General features: G+C 37.8%; 1 protein-coding gene across 9 annotated transcripts in view; it reads left to right on the top strand.

Annotated features, from left to right (window-relative positions):
* Positions 1-19,898, top strand: part of ANK2 (ankyrin 2) — a 322,501-nt gene that overhangs the window by 249,246 nt on the left and 53,357 nt on the right. For 6 of the 9 annotated variants that reach the window (XM_068404330.1, XM_068404332.1, XM_068404331.1 and 3 more), the window contains 5 exons: positions 9,219-9,363; positions 14,750-14,852; positions 15,464-15,567; positions 18,745-18,786; positions 19,683-19,718. In XM_068404330.1, the coding sequence (XP_068260431.1) occupies positions 9,219-9,363; positions 14,750-14,852; positions 15,464-15,567; positions 18,745-18,786; positions 19,683-19,718 (430 nt within the window). The remainder of the gene's footprint in view (positions 1-9,218; positions 9,364-14,749; positions 14,853-15,463; positions 15,568-18,744; positions 18,787-19,682; positions 19,719-19,898) is intronic. The other 3 variants (XM_068404336.1, XM_068404334.1, XM_068404335.1) reach the window with 1 other exon arrangement.

Consider the following 19,898-nt stretch of genomic DNA (forward strand, 5'->3'; position numbering starts at 1 on the left):
TTTTAATGTTTAGCGATTGTATTATTATTCAGAGTTCTTTACCTTTTGCTGTACGTGGAAAAAAAAAAAATCTTTTCTTTGAACAGAACCAGATTATATTTTTTATTTAAAATTGCATTTGTTTTTTTTTGTGGGCTTTATTTTTTTTTAATTAGATTACTGGTTTTTAGATGATAAGTATCAGAGTTAAGTACAGAAGCAGGTGTGCATTGTCAGGGAAAGAGAAACACCCATGCCAATAACAGACTAGATGAAATTGGATTCGTAAGCTTTTGTGCAGGGATCAAGGAAGAAGTGGAAAAAAAGAAACTTTATAGGCTAGCAAAAACATGATTACAGAAAAATGCTGCTTCATCTGCTGTAAGCCTGTTATGTGGTCCTACATGTATCAGATATTCTACGGCATTAATAAGTCTTTCCTGCTTTGTGACCATCAGGGCCAAAGGTGTATCAGCACAGTTTTATTAAGCAGTTTATTTGTACACCACAGAAATATACACATGCACATGTGTGTTACTGCTGCTTCCTCTGTCTGTACTATAATCTACCATGAAGACTATTTAAGGATAATCATCATTATTTGCTCAGCACTGTGCGTAGTGCAGGTGTAATACAATCACTGTTCAGAAGGTGATGGCCTGATCTAGCAAAAAAGATGAAGTGCTTCTCCTTAAGGGTGGGGATTACACTACGGATTCCCACAGGCCTCGCTGGTAAGTGACGTGGTTTCTGAAACACGTATCCATACCAGCAGAAATGCTTTGTGTGGATAGAGTTGTACTAAAAAAACTGCATTTTTATCATTGTATCTAGCTTAGCTGTTGTATTGCTACAAAGGTTAGTTCCATTAAAGCTGTTGCCACAGAATTTGCACCTGAGGGATCCTTAGAGCAGTAAAGTGCAATTACTGCAAAGCATCTTGTGAAATTTATTCTAGTGACATCTACAGAATTAGTGAAGTTAAGCACAGGCAGATGTTTCTGTCAGGGCTGAGTCAGTGTAGACACACAGGAAAGTCTAGAAAAGGCAGAAACTTTTTTTTTTGTTGATATTGTGTTGAGGAGCATGTTGCTGCTCCTCTGTACTCATTGCATGCGTTATTTTTGTGTCAAAAGAGCTGTATAAACTGCCTATGGTTTAACTTTGTGACTCCCACCTGAGATAGTACAGTAAGTGCAGTGCTGTATATAGAGGACGCCAGACCAACCAGTGAAACAGGTTGTTGAAGAGCTCTCATTTGTGTCTGTTTGGGCCTCCTCGTCTCCTGCTCTGTTTTCAGTCCAGTTAATTTTCAAAAGCTCTGGTTCTGGCTGCTGCAAGAAGTTATCATAGCTCTAACCACACTTCCCCACATCCTCCATGATGTCAGCACAAACGTTTCACCATGTGGTGAACCAACCCAGAGAACTGATCAGTCTGAAAATGAATCTCTCTGTTCTGACCAAGTTATTTTTTGGGCAGACTACTTTTGCAGACAGAAGGGAATAGAAGGGCTGAAGTAGAAGGTGAGGCACCGTTGTCAGAAGCAGCATGCCCCTAAGATGGCTCCCATGAAGGTCAGTTCACACCGCACAGTGATTAATGCTGACATTTCAGTTGCAGAGAAGGGATAGACAAATATTGAGCAAATGATCATGTGCAAATAGTCAATGGAGTCTCAAAAATCACAATATCCAAAGAACAAAAAGCATCTCTTTCATGAGGGATGCTCATCTAAAAGTTGCTAAAGAGTCAACCCTGTGCCTGCTTGAGACACAGGGTGATATTGGTGGCTTTTCTTTCTTAACTTTGTGCTTCTTTAAAAAAAATTGAAAATAATGACGTCGTCTTAAAAAGAAGGTGATTAGGACATCGGATTTGTGGAAGTGTTTCTAAAAATGGAAGCAGTGTCATCACGTGTCCTTAAATAAAAGGACATACATAAAATTAAATATGCATTAATTCCTGCATACGATAATGACCCAGTGTCAGATTGTTGCATTTTTCCTCTCACAGAGTTGCTCATTTTTCTCCTTTTTAGTTTTAAAGCTTACTCAAAACTGTGATACTACATCATTCAAACATATTCACAGTATCTGTATAAAAGTGCTATCCTTTTGTGAATGCGCATGGGTGACAAGGTGGCATAGCTGTGAACTACTGTATCCCTTAAGGTCTTAAAAAATGTGGTCTTAGATTCCAGAAAGCAGTTTACAGCTAATCCATAGCTGATTACATCAGTTTTCTGATTAAAAAGAAAAAATCCTTTTTGTTATTGAAAAAAGTTGTTTTCAGTGTAGAGAAACTATCAACAAAGACAACTTTCAAACTGCTTACTAAGTCTGGTTCAGACATGTGCTCGCAAAGGACTGAGAAGTTACTGCTTTACAGACACCCTCCAGTAGGGTTCAGAAATTTATTTCTGGCACTGTTGGCAATTCCTAAATGACTCAGTGGAAGTCACTCCAGTTTATCTCAGTCTTCCAGTTGTAGAATGGGGTAATGATAAGCTGCTTTGCCTGGCGCGTTGAGAGCTGTGAAGAAAATGCCACGTGTATCTGTTAATCTACCTTTGGAGCTGCTTGCCTGGTACTAACTGGCCACCTAGTTATTGTTATGAATGTTGTTATTAAATGGTAATGTGCTCTGGTACCCAAGAATATTCTCTTGTCCAAGTGTATTGCTTCATATTTGTGGTCACTGCAGTTGCACTTCGACAAGCATACTGAATTCCTTAGTAGTAGCTACAACAGCAGTAAACAGTGCTAAAATATGACAGTGAATTTCCTGGGTGCCTCCGCACGTGGCCTTAGAGTACACTAATACTACGGCGTATGTGTGAGAAATGAGCAGCAAAGTCTGGGCAAAATTCATGGCTGTTGTACATGCACATAATTCCACTGAAGTAGTGGCTTAATTAGTTGGAAGACTTAAGGAATAACTTTAATTAAAACTGAAAGTTAAAGTTGCAGCCAGTAACTGTTCTTGGTTAAACTTAATAAGTTTCTGTTGCTGCACGTTAAAACACTGTAAATTCAGAATAACACCGCTAAATTAATTCACACAGAATTAAGCATCTTATAACCAGTAGTCTAAAATGTAGCCAAAGATTGTTGATTTACAGAAGTAAATCAAAAGCTACGTATTGAAAATTTAACTGAAACCTTCTTTAACGAAATCTGTGCTCAGAAAGAAATAGCTGGTGAATAGGAGTTGATTCTTAAAACTTATGATAACCTGCCAGTGTCTACCTCCCATTTTCAAGAAATTTGTATGCTTTAGATACTCTCTAAGGTTTGTTATGTAGAGAGTTTCTTGCTGGTACATTTTAACAAGATTATCCAAAACGAAGGGAGATTCTTCTCTGGACAGTTGCTTTTGTTTACATGGTATTGTTGAGATTACTTATATTTTACTTATATTACTTATATTATAAAGAAATTAAATTATTTTATTTTTGTTGGGGTTGAATTGCTAAAGTTTGCTCACTTGTCAGCATTTTAGTAATGAAAAATATGAGATTGTGATTAGGTCGCAAAAATTTTGGCAGAAGTTTTAAAGAAACTGCTGGTTTTCGTTTGCATCAGCGTTGTTGACAAAAAGTAGACTTGACCAGATTAGATTATCAGTGACATGTATAGGCATGACCCAAGCTACAGACACATGTTTGTTAGTGCAAAGAAGGAATAATGCATGGGCATGACCAGGAGACACTACTGTATTTACTTATACATTATTTCATAAATTGATATTTTATGAGCAACGTTGAGCACTGAATTATTTTCTTCAGAGACTGAAGTTACAGGAGGGACCTACGATACTTCTTCATTGAAGGAAATCATGATCAGCATGTTAAAAAGGGGAAATGTATTTTTGACTAGTCTTACCCATCTGATCTCAATCTGTATTTAAATCACTGGATATTATTCCCATTCGTGACTGACAAAAACTGGTTGCTTTTACGTTTACATTAACCTTAATTAGCTAACGATTTGATGGGTGCTGACAGTACGTACAGATATTTTGTAGTTAAAGTGAGCTCTTCCCATCAGAGGAGCATTACCCATTCCGTGGGCAGCAGACGTCTTGGGCTATTGTTCCCTGGAACAACATGGCTGTGAAAGATGACTTTTACAAATATTTTTAGAAGCGCCACATAAAAGAGGCGCACTTGCCATGTGAATTTCACAAAGGCAAAATTAGTAAATACTTTGTATCCTTGGGAAGAAGGAAAAGACTTTTTTCCCCCCTCTCTTTTCACTTTAATGCATGCAAAGTCTTGGTCAGCAGGTTTGTTGGGAGTCATTGGTATCTGTACTAGACCAAGCTTGCCTTCCTTAGTGCCCAATGTGTTTCATATTGTGAGGAAATTGCCTGTTTCATAGAAAATATTTACCCAGTTTAAGGTGGATTTTCCTCTTCCATGAGAAGAAAGCAGTGTTCTGATGGAAGAAAGAGCTAAATCAGTTCTCCATCACTTTCCCAAGTAAGTTCTTTTAATGTTGTTTCCTGCCCAGAATTCTTTGTGGGATCTGCTTTATTGCTCTTGAAACTACACAGAGAACTCATTCAAGTCCCAGTTTGACTGTACGTGGCATAGTAGCCCCACCACACCTCAGGCTTTTCAGCACGCCGGTTAGTATCGATGGCCTCCAAGGCTTCTGAGGCTTAGGGAGGTAGGGATAGTTTGTTCTGGTCCAGTTCTAAAAAAGACAGTGCTTTTATTCTTTGTTACCTAGATCCAACATAATAACTTTATAAATACCGTAGTAGCCACCTGTGAAATACTGGAATTCATTTTGCAGCAGGTTAATTTGCAAGAAAACAAAATCAAGGTGTCTTCTGCTCCCTGCAGATCCTGGAGGGCTGACATACAGGTTTTTTTTCTTTTCATTTGCTTCACCTTCTGCCTTTCTGCAAGGGCTGCGTTGAGCTACCGATAGCTGACGTGATGATTCATGTTAAGTCACGTATCAATATGTGAGACCGTACATGAAACCCTGCTTTCCTGACTGGCTAAAAATAAAGACATGTAAAGCATTAGCCAAACTGTGATTCAGGGAAACGTCGAGTGTGGGGGGGCCACTAAATGGAGGATTGACTTTAGGGAAGTGTCAGAGAAACTCTGCATTATACAGTCCTTTAGAGATGCTTTAGGACTTACATATTCCATAAAAAATTGTGCTTGCCATAGCTGTCTCTTCTCCATCTGTTACTTTTAAGGAGCAGCACTTATGTGGGGAGCTGTAGACTTATCTGCATGCTGCAGAGAAAACAATAATTTTGGCAAACTCATATAACTGTATCTGGCTTTAAAAATATCTATTAAAATCAATTTCTGGCAGTTTCTATCACAGCTCTCTTTCTTTCTTTTTTTTTTTTTTTTAACTTTTGCCTATATTTTTTCTCTGTCTTGTGAGAAACAATTCCAGAGCAATTCTCATACAGCAATTGTATTTTGCAATTCACTTACGTAGCAGGAGAGCTATAGGAATGGTAGGAACTGCCTTTGTTGAGGCTTCCCTAAACAAGTTGACTCTGTAGATGCATATCCACAATGGTGTGGTGAAGATTTTAAAACTGCTTACTTGATCAAACATTTACATAGCTCCCTGGTAGCGGAGGATAATTGCTGAAAAAAAAGCTAATCTGTTTTAGAAACGTTAGTGAAACACTTCTCCTGTGAGCCAATGCTGATTTGCTGAGCTGAGAATTGCACGTGGGTGGGTGCCTCAAAGCTACTGTCTTGTAAATGTTATTTTGCATTTAAAACATGGTTTTGATCTCAAAGTGGTTCATGATTGTTGCTTGATTTTGTCAGTCATGTATGTAGGACATACCACTCCCTTTTGTAGTATTTGAGAAAACTAAGAAGTAAAGTACAGCAATATCAGTGTGGATCTCCAGTGTCGATGGTTTGGTAAAATCCCGTGTGTTCAGCCAAACTGAAGGAGCAGATATGTGGTCTCAGCATGTGGCCTGTTTCTCTTAGGAGTCTGTTCAATGATTTATAATGCTTAAAACCTGTGTTCAAACATGTGACATCATCAGCATCAAAATTACCTTTTCATTTTCTCTGTGTCTGCTGGGTCAGAGTAAGGCAAATATTTACTGTCTGAGAGGCCAGTCAGATCTGCTCCTGTTGCTCTTAACAGGTATCTTAGAAATTAGCAGTTGAGATCTATTGTTGTATTTGGACATTATGGGTTCATGATACACAGAAATAATAAAAACCCAGTGAAACAAGCCCCAGTGTTTCCTTTAAGAGAGTCCAGGTACTTGATACTTCCTTCTAGTGCATTTTTTTTCCTTTCAAACCTGCCCTGAAGAAGATGATGTTATTTAGAAATGCAGATTTGGGCAAAATTTTTAGAGATATTTGGGAGATGGGCAGTAGCAGTGCTGAGGCCAAGGCTGAACAGGAATGCTTTAACTGGGGCACAGTGCAAGGTCACCCAGTGTTTTGTAGTGTGTTTTCCTCTGTCAAGTAAACCTCTCAAAGTCTGTTGGTATCGTTGAAGAGAGGAAGGTGTTCTTTCAAGTAAGTAACAGATAAATTACTAAGTGGGTAACTCATCAAAATCCACCTGTAAGTTCATAGATGGGCACTGCAAATCATGGACCGTCAATGTCAAGGGCCATATTTGTCACAAACTGCTTAGTAAGTGGTGAAAATGTTACTGGGATTAATTTGATGGGGAATGTGATGGCAGATAAATTGTTTCTAGCATGATTAAAAAGAATAATTTCTTGTACTGCCACAAAACTACCATCTGGTAGGATTTGCCATGTAAAGCAGCTCATGGTCAGCTGAATACGTAATTTCTTCTCAGCAGATGACATGTCTGTGTTTGAATTGACTGAGACTTGGGAATATAGCCGTGTTAGATCTTTTAATGACAACACAATGTTACTGGCAGATTGAATGAATGCTTGTTACACAGACTCAGAATAATTCCCTTTGTGCAACGGCCCTGCAAAGCAGGAATTAAGACACTCAGGTAACCACAATTGTATGAAAAGTTATGTTGCTACACAGTCATTTAGACTTAAATACCTATTTTTTCCCTTTGTATACTAGGAGGTGCTACTTGTTTTGGGAGTTCATTTCATTAAGGAAAGATGGAAGGGCACAAGGGGCTGGCAGTGAGTGAGTTTAACTTCTAGTTCACTCACTCAAGACTAGTAAGCTGTGTTCCCAACAGATAAATGCTCTGAAGACATTGTGAAATACTCATGGATAGTCCTGTTACTGTTTGCAGATGTTCACGTCGCACAGAGCAGCTAGTGTTACTGAGACCCGTTATTGACAACTCTTAGATGAGAGGCCAAAGCTGAAATAAGAGTAGAGTTGGGATTTTTTTTTTTTTAAAGGATGTGGGTGTGATTGAAGTGGTGAAGAGATTTTGCCTTTGTTTGTATTATAGATGGAATGTCTGGCGTGATTATATGTATCTAGTTTATTTGAAATATAACTTGAAATTCCTTTTACTGTTTGATTAACAGCGTTGCCTTAATATCTTCCAAGTTTTCACTAAGCCCTGTGCTTTATAATGTGACATTCCCAGGAAACAGGAGGCATCATCTGTCAGAAGACAGGAAACATGCAATGATTAAATGCATTTTATTGTTTTCTGTGAAACTGTGCCCAGTTTCTCCCTCTTAATGTGGGCAGATGGAATTCTCAAGAGCTTTTGTTGTTATACTGAAAAGATTTAGGCCTCATTTTTACATATAATATTTGTGTATACAAAAAAAAAAAAATCTTAAAACCCCCAAAGGTTACTTAGTTTTAGATGACAAATTATAAATTATTTGTTTATTAGCTGAAACATCAAGCTAGAAAAACTAGCTGGATTTGTTTCATGAAAACAAATATTGAGATTTCTTCGTTTAGGACTGAGCACCACTCCTATAGCTTGTAATACCAGTAACATTTTTCAGGGGAGGGGAAGATGCTCGACCAGAAATAGCAGCAGTAACCATAATAATTTTTTGCAATTTTGCCTTATTAAGACTTTAAATCACACAAGTGGCAACTGTCCTGATGCCCAAATGAATTCTGTTTTAAACAGCATGGATACCACTTACCAAACCTTTAAAATGCTTCGTGTTTCTCAGCATATCGGGGTGAATTACTGCAGCTGGGATGTGTAGCCCCTGAAGACAGTTCCTATATAACAGTTGCAGTCTCCTTCATGTAACTGAGCTTCAGGTTCTTGTCGTTTGCCTGTGCAGCTTAGAAAATGAGGAATTTTGAAGATATCGGTGGCATAGGGTTGTGTTGTGCGGTACCGTGGGCCACACCGAGCCTCTGGCGGGCTCATACAGTAGTAATTAACCATTGGGAAAGTGACTGAAATCTCCAGGCGGAAACTGTGGAGAGAAACCGTGTTGCAAATGGGAATGAAAAGAAGCATCTACACATTGCTTGGCAATGTAATCTGTTTTGTTAGTCTCCTGGGGAAAAGCAAACTGTGACTTCATATAGACGGAATTTCCTGGGGAAAATAATTTTGGACCTAAAAAAAAAAAGATTAAACCCTATTATTCAGAGTGAAAAGGTTACTATGTCAGATAACCAATGATCCTTTAGGCTTTGATTCATTATGAATTACTTTTCTGATTAATGATCATTACCATCTATCCGTGTGAGCTTATTTCCAGTTCTGGATATTGCCATGTTTTAGAAGTAAGAATTTTTTTGCTGATCACAGAAGGATGTTGGAACATGGGTGAGACAGTCTTATATGATGTGGAGTTTGCACAACGGAGAGTTTAAATTAGGATTTGCAACTATCAGGCATAAGGCCACAGAGGACACCTTTTTAGCTGAAAACACATAGCTTACAGTCAAGTAAGTGGTTATATTTAATCATAAACTGTCCGACTGTGATACAGCATAACTGTGACCAGAGAGCTAAAATGGATAAAGGAAGAGAGGGACCATGCTTTGGAGAGTAGCAAAGAAATTTGCCCCTTACCAGTATGTGCAACAGCAAAAAACAGATGAAATCTAATTGATTAATCACCTTGATTTCTTTCTTTTTTTTTTTTTTTTAAATCTTGCTTGATGTGCCTGTTTCATTAAATACATTAATTGCTTGTGGTTTGCAGTGTTTCCTGAGTGGAAAATGCCTTCCTGTTTATTGTGCCATCCAGCTGTTAGATCCCAACACGTAAATGAAATCAAACTTGTGTGTGTGCTTATCTCTATCCCTTCTGTGGTTGGTTTAAAGGTGATGACACAATGACAGGAGATGGAGGAGAGTACCTTAGGCCAGAAGACCTCAGAGAACTAGGAGACGACTCTTTACCAAGCAGCCAGTTCTTAGATGGCATGAACTACCTAAGGTACAGCTTGGAAGGAGGACGATCTGACAGGTATTTGCCTGGACACATACCTTTCTTGTGATAATTCTGCACACATTTTGTTACTAATGTTTGAAATCCCTTTCTCGGGGTCTCTAACTCAAGGGAGACATGGGATGCACTTGTCAACATTTCTTTATTAGGTATGTCAGCGTGGCAGTCACCACTTTGTAGGAGGAAGGTGTGGTCAGGGGGAATATTTCCTGACCAGTCCAGAAATGAATATATTTATCACTGATACTGTACTCGGAGTCTAGTGAAGAATTTGTTTGTGGTTCTTATTGGGTTCTTGAAAAAGCATAGCTTGCTTCATTGTCTTTGTGGTCAGGCAAAGGAAGAGTCTATGGAAAGGGCTTATGAATCATCCCCATCTCCTCCTGTCATGAGTCAGGGGATGGGTGGATAGGTGGACAGGGTGTTTCAGCATTAGGTGAGCTGACTTTTTAGAGTTGTTTGGCTATAGATATATGGAAAGGGGCAATGGACTTGGTCATTCCACATTGGATTGGCAGTGAGTATATTGTCAGCAAGCACATTGACTCTTTCTGTTTCATCATGGTTGAATTAGCAGGAAAGAGAATAATTTTCCTTGTACTGGCACAGCACAGTATTTATGTTGTAAATAAAAAAAAACCCCAAAACATTAGAAAAAAGAACGTGTGTTCAGTCCAGAAAACGTACTGATTTGCTTATATCTAACAAGTTGATCTAAGCCTAGATGTATTTGTGGAATAATAATGCCTGTAGCTTTAATCTTTTTTTTTTAATATATATCTTTTAATTTTACAGAATGTCACTATACTCTACAAAAAATAGGGACTTCCGTTTTCAAAATGAGAGCCTTTACTAGTGAGCATAAGTGTAGACTCAAACTGGCAGATTAACACCCACAGTTCTAGTTTAGAATAGGTTACCCACGCTTTCCTGTTTGAAAATGATAATGCCTAGTGTAAATCAGTAATGTCTCCAGACTTACTGCCTTTAGAATTGGGGTTTGCTAAAGGGGAAAAAAAAAAAAGAAAAAGTTGAGATCTTGGCAGCAGAAGGATTTTTTTAACCTACCTCATTTTCCAGTCTTGATTGTTATTCTGGCAGCATTTCCGAAGCCCAGTAAAGTCAGTAGGATCCATTCTGTTTACTTCAGTAGGCTGTGAATTCCTCCTGGAACAAAAGATGTCAGGAAACAGTTCCGTTTGCCTCCCAGCATGTGTAAATCCCTCCTCATTCAGGTCTTACAAGCTTGGAGTCTTTGTTGGTTTTCAGACAGCTCCAGTGAATCCACTGAAAACAAAGTGACTGTGTGGCTTTTTAAGTCTCAGAGGATGTTTATGAACTACATCAGAATGCTTAAAAATCAAAACCTTTTATCACATGCTTTCGATGGTAACAAAGTTTTTATTTTTTTAAATATTAAGATATTGTCTAGAAATGATTGTGCAGGCAAGTGTTAAGCCAGTTTCTGCTCCCATTTAGAATATTTTAGCTTTTAAATACTGCCAGTGGATTTCAGTAGATTTTCACTGGCACGTAATTCATGTGTTTTATTTTGTATTGTATGAAAATTATCTCAAATCCTGTATCAAGCATGATTATATTGAAATGAAGCAAAATTATAAAGGGAGAAAGAATGGAAGAAAAAAGTGCATCTTTCTAACTCCATGGTCTCATTTTCTGTCACTGTCAGGTTACTGGTTGTAAGAATTTTCACAGAGACTGCTTAAATTATTTTGCTTTTGCTTTAAAGTGATTTTCATTGCATTATACTGACTTTGGTTTTTCAAGAAATTCAGTAAAGCAAAATAGTATTAGCAGTCTAGACTCATGTGATCTTATGCATTAAACAATTTGATTTCAAAACATACCTTTTCCTTTTGTAACCATCTTCCCTATTGATTTTATTTCTCTCTCCCCTTCATTCTTTTTCATATGCTTTCATTAGCACCATGCCCAGGTAGGTATTACACAGCATGAAAACATGTTGTCTCTCTATCCTTTTGTGGCACCTGTCTCTGTTCATCCATTTTGGAGGCCTGCTGTATGCTGGAAAGTTGATTTGGAGAACCAAAGGAACGACGCTGCTGTGGGAGAGAGTTATAGTCTCAAATGAGTAGGACATGTAGTGGTGAATACTGACCCAACAGTGCTCTCTGTCTAGAAAGGTCCCAGTATGTCATAGCCACTGTCCTGCAGAAACTTCCCTGATTCCTGTACAGGTACTGTTAGCAAGGATCACAGAATCAATCAGGTTGGAAGAGACCTCTGGGATCATCAAGTCCAACCATAATCAGGGAAGTTGCACTAGTTCATGATAGCTGGTAGCTGTCCTTCTGTCACCATGCTGCTGGGAAGGTTAGCCATTTTCCTTCTCTATGTGGAGAAACAGTGGTAGAATAAAAAAAAAGAGAATGGACTGGACTAGCTGGATTCTCCTTCTGGATGTTGAGAGCCAGAACTGTTTTGGGCCGTATCAGATCACCAGTATTTGAAAAGACTCCTTTCCACCTTTCTGGTCTGTGGCAGGTATGATGAAGGCTTTCAGTCTTTAAATACACAGAAACATTTTCAAGGCTTATTTGTACAGTTTTCAATGATACCAGGTTCTTTCCCTAGCTTCTGAAGCAACATATACTTCCCACAACAAGAGATACACTCAACTGGACTAGAGATTGCTAGAGCTTTGTCTAGGCTGGCAAGTGAATGTGTACTGCAACATGGTCTCCCAGTCATCCAGGTTAGAAACTTGGCTAGAATATGCTGCTCTTATTTTCTGGATACCTCCTGGGCTTTATTCAGGGCTTAGAAGAGGTGCGTGATACATGCCTGTGCATTACCTGACACTGGCAAAACACTCTGGTGTTCAGGAGCTTTGTAGCATTCCTGGGTTCCAGAGTTCAGTCTCTGGGGCTCAGTAGGGGGTTATTGACCCCACAACTTAAGATTTATCAACCAGATTTGGAAAGAATCTGTATTTAGACGTTGGTTTTGTCTCTGTGATTTAGTGTTGGCGTTTTTTTTACAGGATTCCTCAAGGCTTATTACAATAATGAGCAATAAGTGCTGTTCAGTGCCACTGCACTTCTGTAACTGAACTGTTGTTTCAGTCAGTACCTTTATTTCCAAGTCTGAGAAGCACAGACTTTTGAACTATTGGTTTGCTCTTCATTTAGCTGGTACAGCACACAGGAGGGGGGCAGTGGCATCTGAACTCTAGTTTTGAAATTAAGTGTAGTAGGAAATTTAAACTTCTAATTTACTGCAGACCTCAGTCATGCTTGTGCATACCTTCCCTGTAGATAAAGCCCATACCCTCAGTGTATTGGATATTTACTGGAGCTTACACACAGGTACTACATAGTGGATATGTACTGGGCTACTCGTAGTGGTGGTAGCAGCAGTGCCGGGTACTTGCAGGAGAATATGGACAAAATCACCATACAGATGGCACGTCAAATCTAGTACAAACTTCCTTTCATTCAGCATCTGTCCAGGACATGACGTTAGCCGAATAGCAGAACGTACAACTTGGATGGCGAAGCTCTCACAAGCATTGCATGGCGCAGCGAAGCGGTTCTGAAAGTGTCAAACATTGAGATGAATAAAGGATAATGATGGCAAATGGGATCTGCTACTGAGGCTTATTTTTCAACCAAAGAACAAATGTTCACTGAAGTACTCTTGTTGTGAACGAGCAAGGTGTACTCTGCCTACCCAATTCCCACCACAATGTTTAACCAAAATACTCTTCAGTCAAGATTCCCTTTCATTTCTTTTTTCTGAAATGTTATATGCAGACAGTAGGGTAGACTTCTGTCTCTCTTGAAATTTTGTTGGTTGTTTTAGTGTAATCAGAATTTTATTCCAGAAATGCATAATTCCAATAATACCAGTCTTACGTGTCTCACCTCTTCCACTTGTTTGGGTGAAAGACATTTCATGACATGTAAGAGATGACTTATAGTTGGTTTGCTTTTTTCTCAAGACTTTCCTAAGGCTGATACTTGTGTAATACCTACCTTTGCTTTCAGTTTTGTACAATCCATCTAATATGCTAAATAGGCCATTGGTATAAGTCAGTGATCAATAGTAATGATTATTCTTCTATGTCATCTATTTCTACTAAAAATAAGATAACCATTTCCTTCCAAAAATTAATCAAAAAAATTATTGAGTGAATGCAGCTATTGTTAAAAAAGGCTGACTGGTCTGAATCAGGTGGTAAAATATGATTTCCAACAAGATCTGCATTTAAAGCACTTGAATCTCATGTCCATAATGTACAAATGACTTTTTTTATTGCTAACTGCTGGAAATAAATGATCCCTTAAAAATTTATGTATATAGATAAATGGCCTGTTGTTCTGATCCCAGGGTGTTAGTCACTATGAGTACTACTCATGGATGTATAAGCCACAAAAATAAAACTGCTTCCTGCAGTTACATGTACTATATTTCTCAAGATATAGAACAATATCACAGAGTACACGTACAACATCTGAAGGTGGTTGATCTGTTTTTAAAAGTCACTATTGTAATACTGCTGCTAGTAAGTATTTAAAGGATAAAATTAGTGCTATTTGGTAGCAGAAAGCCCATTTACCTCGATATATCCTTCTGTGGTGTCTTATTTGTCCTTTTTTTTGCTTTTTGCTAGCGGATACTGCAGTTACATTCTGAGCTAGTGCTTGGAAGCAGCTTATTTACTGCCTTGCATCTCTCATTGCTACAGCAACCAGTTTTCTGTAGAGCTGTGTGCGCTTACAAAGAAAACAGTGCTCACATTTGGACTGCCTCTCTAAAGATGCTGTTGGCGTACAGAGGAAGAATTTTGTTTTACACAGGAGCTTGCGGCTGGCCACAATTCACCTTGCTGTGTGTACCTTCCAGGGGACAGTATCAAGCTTACTTATTTACAGTTGGAGAGAGGAGATCACAACAAAGCTTCAGCAAGAGTCATTTCAGCTTTTCTTCAGATGTTAGCATTCTGGTTTGCCATAGTGGTTTCCTTGTGTGACGTAGCAGGAGAGAGAACTTCTCCAAAGAGCCTTACTTAAAAGAAATTCATGCTCTTTATTATAAGGAAACTTATCGTGCCACAAAGCCCAGTATAAAGTATTTGCGAGTATAAAATAAACTGTCATCTAGATTAATCTCTAGGTTCTGCATTTTGAAATAATATAAGTCAGTCACAAGCCTTTGTGGCCCTTGGTCAGAAAGGTAGCATAACATCGATCTGTAAAGCTCTGTTTTTCCCCCCGTGACTATTATCTACTCCCCCTGGAAGCTGCATCATATTGCTAATAGCACGCTTTTTTCATTCTCCCACTCGATCTATCATGACACCTTTACCACATCGTCTGTACTGCTGATACATTGCTATGGCATCCTACCAACCTACCAGCCTGCGATCCTTCAGTTCCGACAGGTCCCACACCTTGAGCCATGCCTCCTACCTGAGGGACAGTGCCATGATCGACGATACGGTTGTGATCCCCAGCCAGCAGGTAAGAAATTCTCTTCAGTTCACTTATCGATTGGATAAATACGGAAATATAAAAAGATTACAGCTTAGATTGTACTAATGATACCACATTGTGTATGCTGCTTTGTTTATTTTAATAACCTCTCTAATTTTCATTGATATTTAATGGTATATTATGCTATGCAATATTAATCTTTATTCCAAAATAAATGGATAAGCTGTGTGAATACAGTACAAGGACTGTCTTTATAATGTTCTCCATTTTAACTGATTTAATGATGCTAACAGCCAGTGGGCTAAATATTCAGGTGATCTAATGAACTCAAGGCCGTTGTCCTCAAAGATACTCCCCTGAAGCATGCTTGTAATAAAAAAAAAAAAAAAAGATTTAGGAAATGCCACTTAGGTAAACCACAGCGTTTATTTCACTGGGACCAGTAACATATGGTTACTTTGAGAAAGTACAAAATGTTACAATAAGGATTTCTAATATCTTAATGCTATTATTACTCCTTTGTTTTCTTTTTCAAAGACATTTAAACACTTTAGCTACTACTATGCAAAATACATCTTATTATTTGGTTGATTAATTGATTTTATTGTAGTAAAAAGGAGGGTTTTTTGCTTACCAAGGTAACAACTCTGGCCAAAGAAGCTGAAAGGAATTCATATCGCTTAAGCTGGGGCCCTGAAAACTTGGACAACGTGGCTCTTTCTTCCAGCCCTATTCATTCAGGGTGAGTGTATCAATTAGCATTATACTAAAAAAAGAGAAACAGAATACCTGCAGTGGCAGGAGCTTCAGCTAATGCTTAACTATGAGTTATATTTTAATTTATTGCCTCCTAGAGCTGTCAATAAATTGTTACGATAGCTTAAGCTCTGACAATCAAGCAAGCCTGAGTACCAAGACTGTCCACTGAAATCGCTGCAAGTTAGTGAGCTTTCAGTCAAGTTCAGGAGGAATGAATGAGATAATTGACACATACACACATGCATTAGTGTGAATTTTGTGGAGAAATAAATACAGTGCCTTTTTAAAGTTAGTAATAATTGAGCCTAAGGGCCTAATCACTCCAGATGGTGCCTACTTCCTATGCTAGTGAAGTAGTTTAGGTAAGCACCAACTCTAGTGTTTGTCATGATTACTAAAAAAAGAAACCAAGGATTTTAAATTACAAGAATTCATAAGAAACTGATGTCATGAAAAAGCATTTCATTTCTGTGGAGCTATGTTGTACACAGCATGGCTGGGCGTCACCAGGAGAAAGATTTTTTTTTTTTCAATCTCAAATGAGTTTACAACCATCTAAATAACACTGCAGTCCCACTGGGAATGACAGGCAGTCCTTCTAGAAGAGTAACAATATTTTCTTAACTGCGATTGCGGATTGTCTGATTTGTGACATATATGAGAAGTTTGTTTGTTAGCCGGTAGCAGGATATTTGGCTGTGACCAATGTTGTTTGGATTTGCTTTTCTTGAGCTCTGAAACTAACAAATAAAATGAAAATATTTTATGTGTACAGTATGTATGTGTTTATATGTATATGTCAGTATGTAACCTTTAAAATTGTTTTGGTGGTTTATTCTAACCCTAAATAGTTTACAGACTTTTTCCAAAGGATGTATTACTTTTCACCTTCAGAAAGGTAGGTCTTTCCAGTGATTGCAGAGGGTGAACTAAATACTTTCTTCAAGAGTGGCTTTTTTCTTGGATGTGCAATGATTTTGCGCTTTCTTTTAAAAAAATATTAGTGATATTTAGATCTTCTGGGATGACCAGGATGCTAGTGGTAGGATAAGAATATCTGATTTTAATATGAGCAACGCTCTCTGCAGCTTTGTATGAAATAGTGACATTTAACATGACACAAATTACGTTGTTGTTCTTGTACGTACCAACTAATTTGCCACTAAATATTGCAATAAACGTGTAACAACGATTACTCAGCCTTTGGAAAAGACTGTACAATGCTTCATTTTTATCCTGCTTAGATTTGTCTGAGTCATTAAGTTATCATAAAGTGTTGGGGTGCATCTTGTTTACATCTTTTTTTAGGAAAATACATTGACTAGTAGAGTTTCACTTGTTAGGCCTCATTTTAAAAGTGAAATCATTGTAGAAGCACTGTGTGCACGATTGTTGCATTCACTTAGCTGGAACAACAGCAACTATGTTTGTCATTTATACCCCTCTTGTCACCTACACCCTCCTTCATACACAGACACACACTTTATTAGGTTCTTATGAACTAGCAACACTGCTGACACTTCAGGTGCACGCATTGAAGTAGGATATATCTGTCATGAAAGAAAACTCTTAGTGTTTGAAAAGAAATCCTATATAAATGTTGTTAGTGGCTTTAAGCAAGGGTATGGCCTTGGTTTTGCCCAAGACACTGGAAATGTATTGACTTCAGACTGTGTTTTTATAAAATAACACATCAGCATAGTGGACAGTAATTTATTTGGCACAGATGATCTTAATTTTATATTCTGTGCAATCTGAGAAAAAAGTTACACTACTCTCTCCCTGCACTACTTCAGGGGCTAACCCCAAATTGTTGTCGGGTTCTTACTGGTCTCCCATTGTAGGGCAGTGTTTCTGTGGATTACAGTGTAACACCCCCAAGGTTTAATCCCAAAAGGATTAAATTCATAGAGAACTGTTGTCTTGGTGTGGAATTTCACAGGCATATACTTCAGCCTTTGTGTAACTAATCAAAACTTCCCCTATGTCTGATATTTCAGAAGAGGAAAATGTTTTAACCATCCATTTAAAATTTAAATGTAACTGTTGTTTCAATATGTTGATAATTTCATCAATAAGGAAAGAAAAGCAAGATCTTTGGTCAGAGTCTTTGGCAGCCATTACGAAAACAAGAAAATAAATATCTCTGAAGAGGTAACACTCTTTTGGTGCTCACAATCTCAACATAAACATCTCCTGGTCATTTTACACAGGAAAAAATATAAATTCCTGCCTTTAAACTTACTTTCAGCAAATCAGATTTGCTTCTCCTGATAAAACTACCTGATCTTATCTATTGAGCAAAGTTAAGGATCTCTGAATACACCAGAAAGTTTGGGTGCTAAATACCCAATAAGATAAAGAGTTTTATCGCTTTGCTGGTGATATATGGGGATATTATGTATAATTTCCTGCTGAAGCATTATGAGAGACAGAACTAATGCCTACATAAATGCAAATGCATTTCACAGTTTTAATCTCATACTTCACAATATCTTATTGTGGAAGAAGACATTTTCATTAATTTGGAAGGCAAAACAATACTGAACCAAAAGATTTTTTCACTTGCAGCATTTAAACGTTACTTGACAGTATCATATTCTTATGCCTGTCACCCACAGTAGTTAAGTGTGAATGGTAAAGATAAGGCTGACTGTAAGATTTTAAAGTATAAATTACGTGCAAAATGATGTTGTTTTCATACCCGGGTTCTGGTGATACAGTGAAAAAAATTTCCACAATTGTATAGATTATATTTCTAGGAATTTTACTGACAAATATGTACAGGTATGATAGATAAAAAGAGGTAAATCTGACATACTGTGAGGAAGTGCTTTGAGTTCATGCTTTGATGTTAATGTGCTTTTGTGTTCTAGAGCAAGACCTGTAGCAGCTCTGCAGTTTTTCCAACTCTGACTTGCTCACAGTAAAACTATTTAATGAAAAATAGTGATTTCTTTTATATAATTTGATGAAGAAGTCCCTATTTGACTAATAGATGCTCCAAGTGTATCAGTATTTGTATCTGACAAAATTGAACAGTTGGGATATTAGTGAATTTACCTTTCTGGAAGTTGTTACTTCCATCGATGAAGAAGGGAGAAGGATGAGGGAGTGGGCAGCTTGAACTGTGACAAATAATGTGAATTATCATTCTTAGCTGCATGTCTGCAAAAAAGGAGGCTGGATCCTTGCTAACAAGGTAAAGGAAATATATTTCAAGTGTTCTATTTTGAATCCATAATATTGTTTTCCTCAGTCTAAGATTAATTTCCTGGAAGTAGTTCTGGAAACAGGACCTGGCAGCGACCAGCTGATAGTCATTTCTAAAATGATTCAAAGTCTAAATGATTTCAAATTATCCTGTAGCCTTTATGACCTTTGTTCAGAAAGTTACAATAAGGAAAAACAGCAGGTGTGTTTCATTAATAGCAAATCGCTATTCGTGTCAGTGGAGGAAAATGGCAATGGAGATATATATAATAAAAAGCGACATCAGAAAACTAACTGGCCATGTGACACATTCCTAAGAGCCTAAACAGGTCAAACTGAAAGCTTGAAATTTGTCATGCTGTAGTGCGGAACAAAAGGAGGACAAGAAACATGTTGAAATGGAAGAAAGTGGAGGACAGAATGTATTGATAGGAAATTTGAAGAAAATCAAATCATGATTTATTGTGTTGCCAGAAACACTGGCTGGAGTTACCTTAGATACCTTACCCTTTGATATACCGTGGTCCAAATTTTAGGTGTGGATACCTAAACCAAGCAGCATTTCCCCTAGTCTGGCTCTGAAAGATTTACTCAGAATCTGACTGTACATTTTAAGCATCTGACTTCAAGTTTGAGAATGTATGTAGAGAAACCAAATCACTCTAGCTTTACTGCTGTAGTAGTAGCCATTTGTAACCAAGGATGTTTATGGAGGCTTTTTTTCCATGCTCACTCCTACCTTCTCACATGTAATGAATATGCATATATATGTTCATGTGTTTAATTTAGAAATCTGTTTCATTTTTCCAATATTTCAGTATTTCATTTAACTCATTCTTTGTTTTCCCTTTCCTTTTTGATGTTAAATCATCTATTCTATTGCAGATGCTCTTCTCCATGTCTTGATCATGACAACAGCAGGTGAACTTCTGCATCATTTCTTTCTTTAATTCATTGCACTTCTCACCCACCCTATTTATCCTCCTCTCTTACCTCACTTCAGGATGCTTTAGTGTTTTGATAGTGCACATTAGCCAAGAGAATAAACAAACCTACTGACTAGCAGTAATAGTTACACATGGCCCTGTTTCTCTTCTTATA

This window comes from Nyctibius grandis, chromosome 6 (genome assembly GCF_013368605.1).
Source record: "Nyctibius grandis isolate bNycGra1 chromosome 6, bNycGra1.pri, whole genome shotgun sequence".
Classification (NCBI taxonomy): Eukaryota; Metazoa; Chordata; class Aves; order Nyctibiiformes; family Nyctibiidae; genus Nyctibius; species Nyctibius grandis.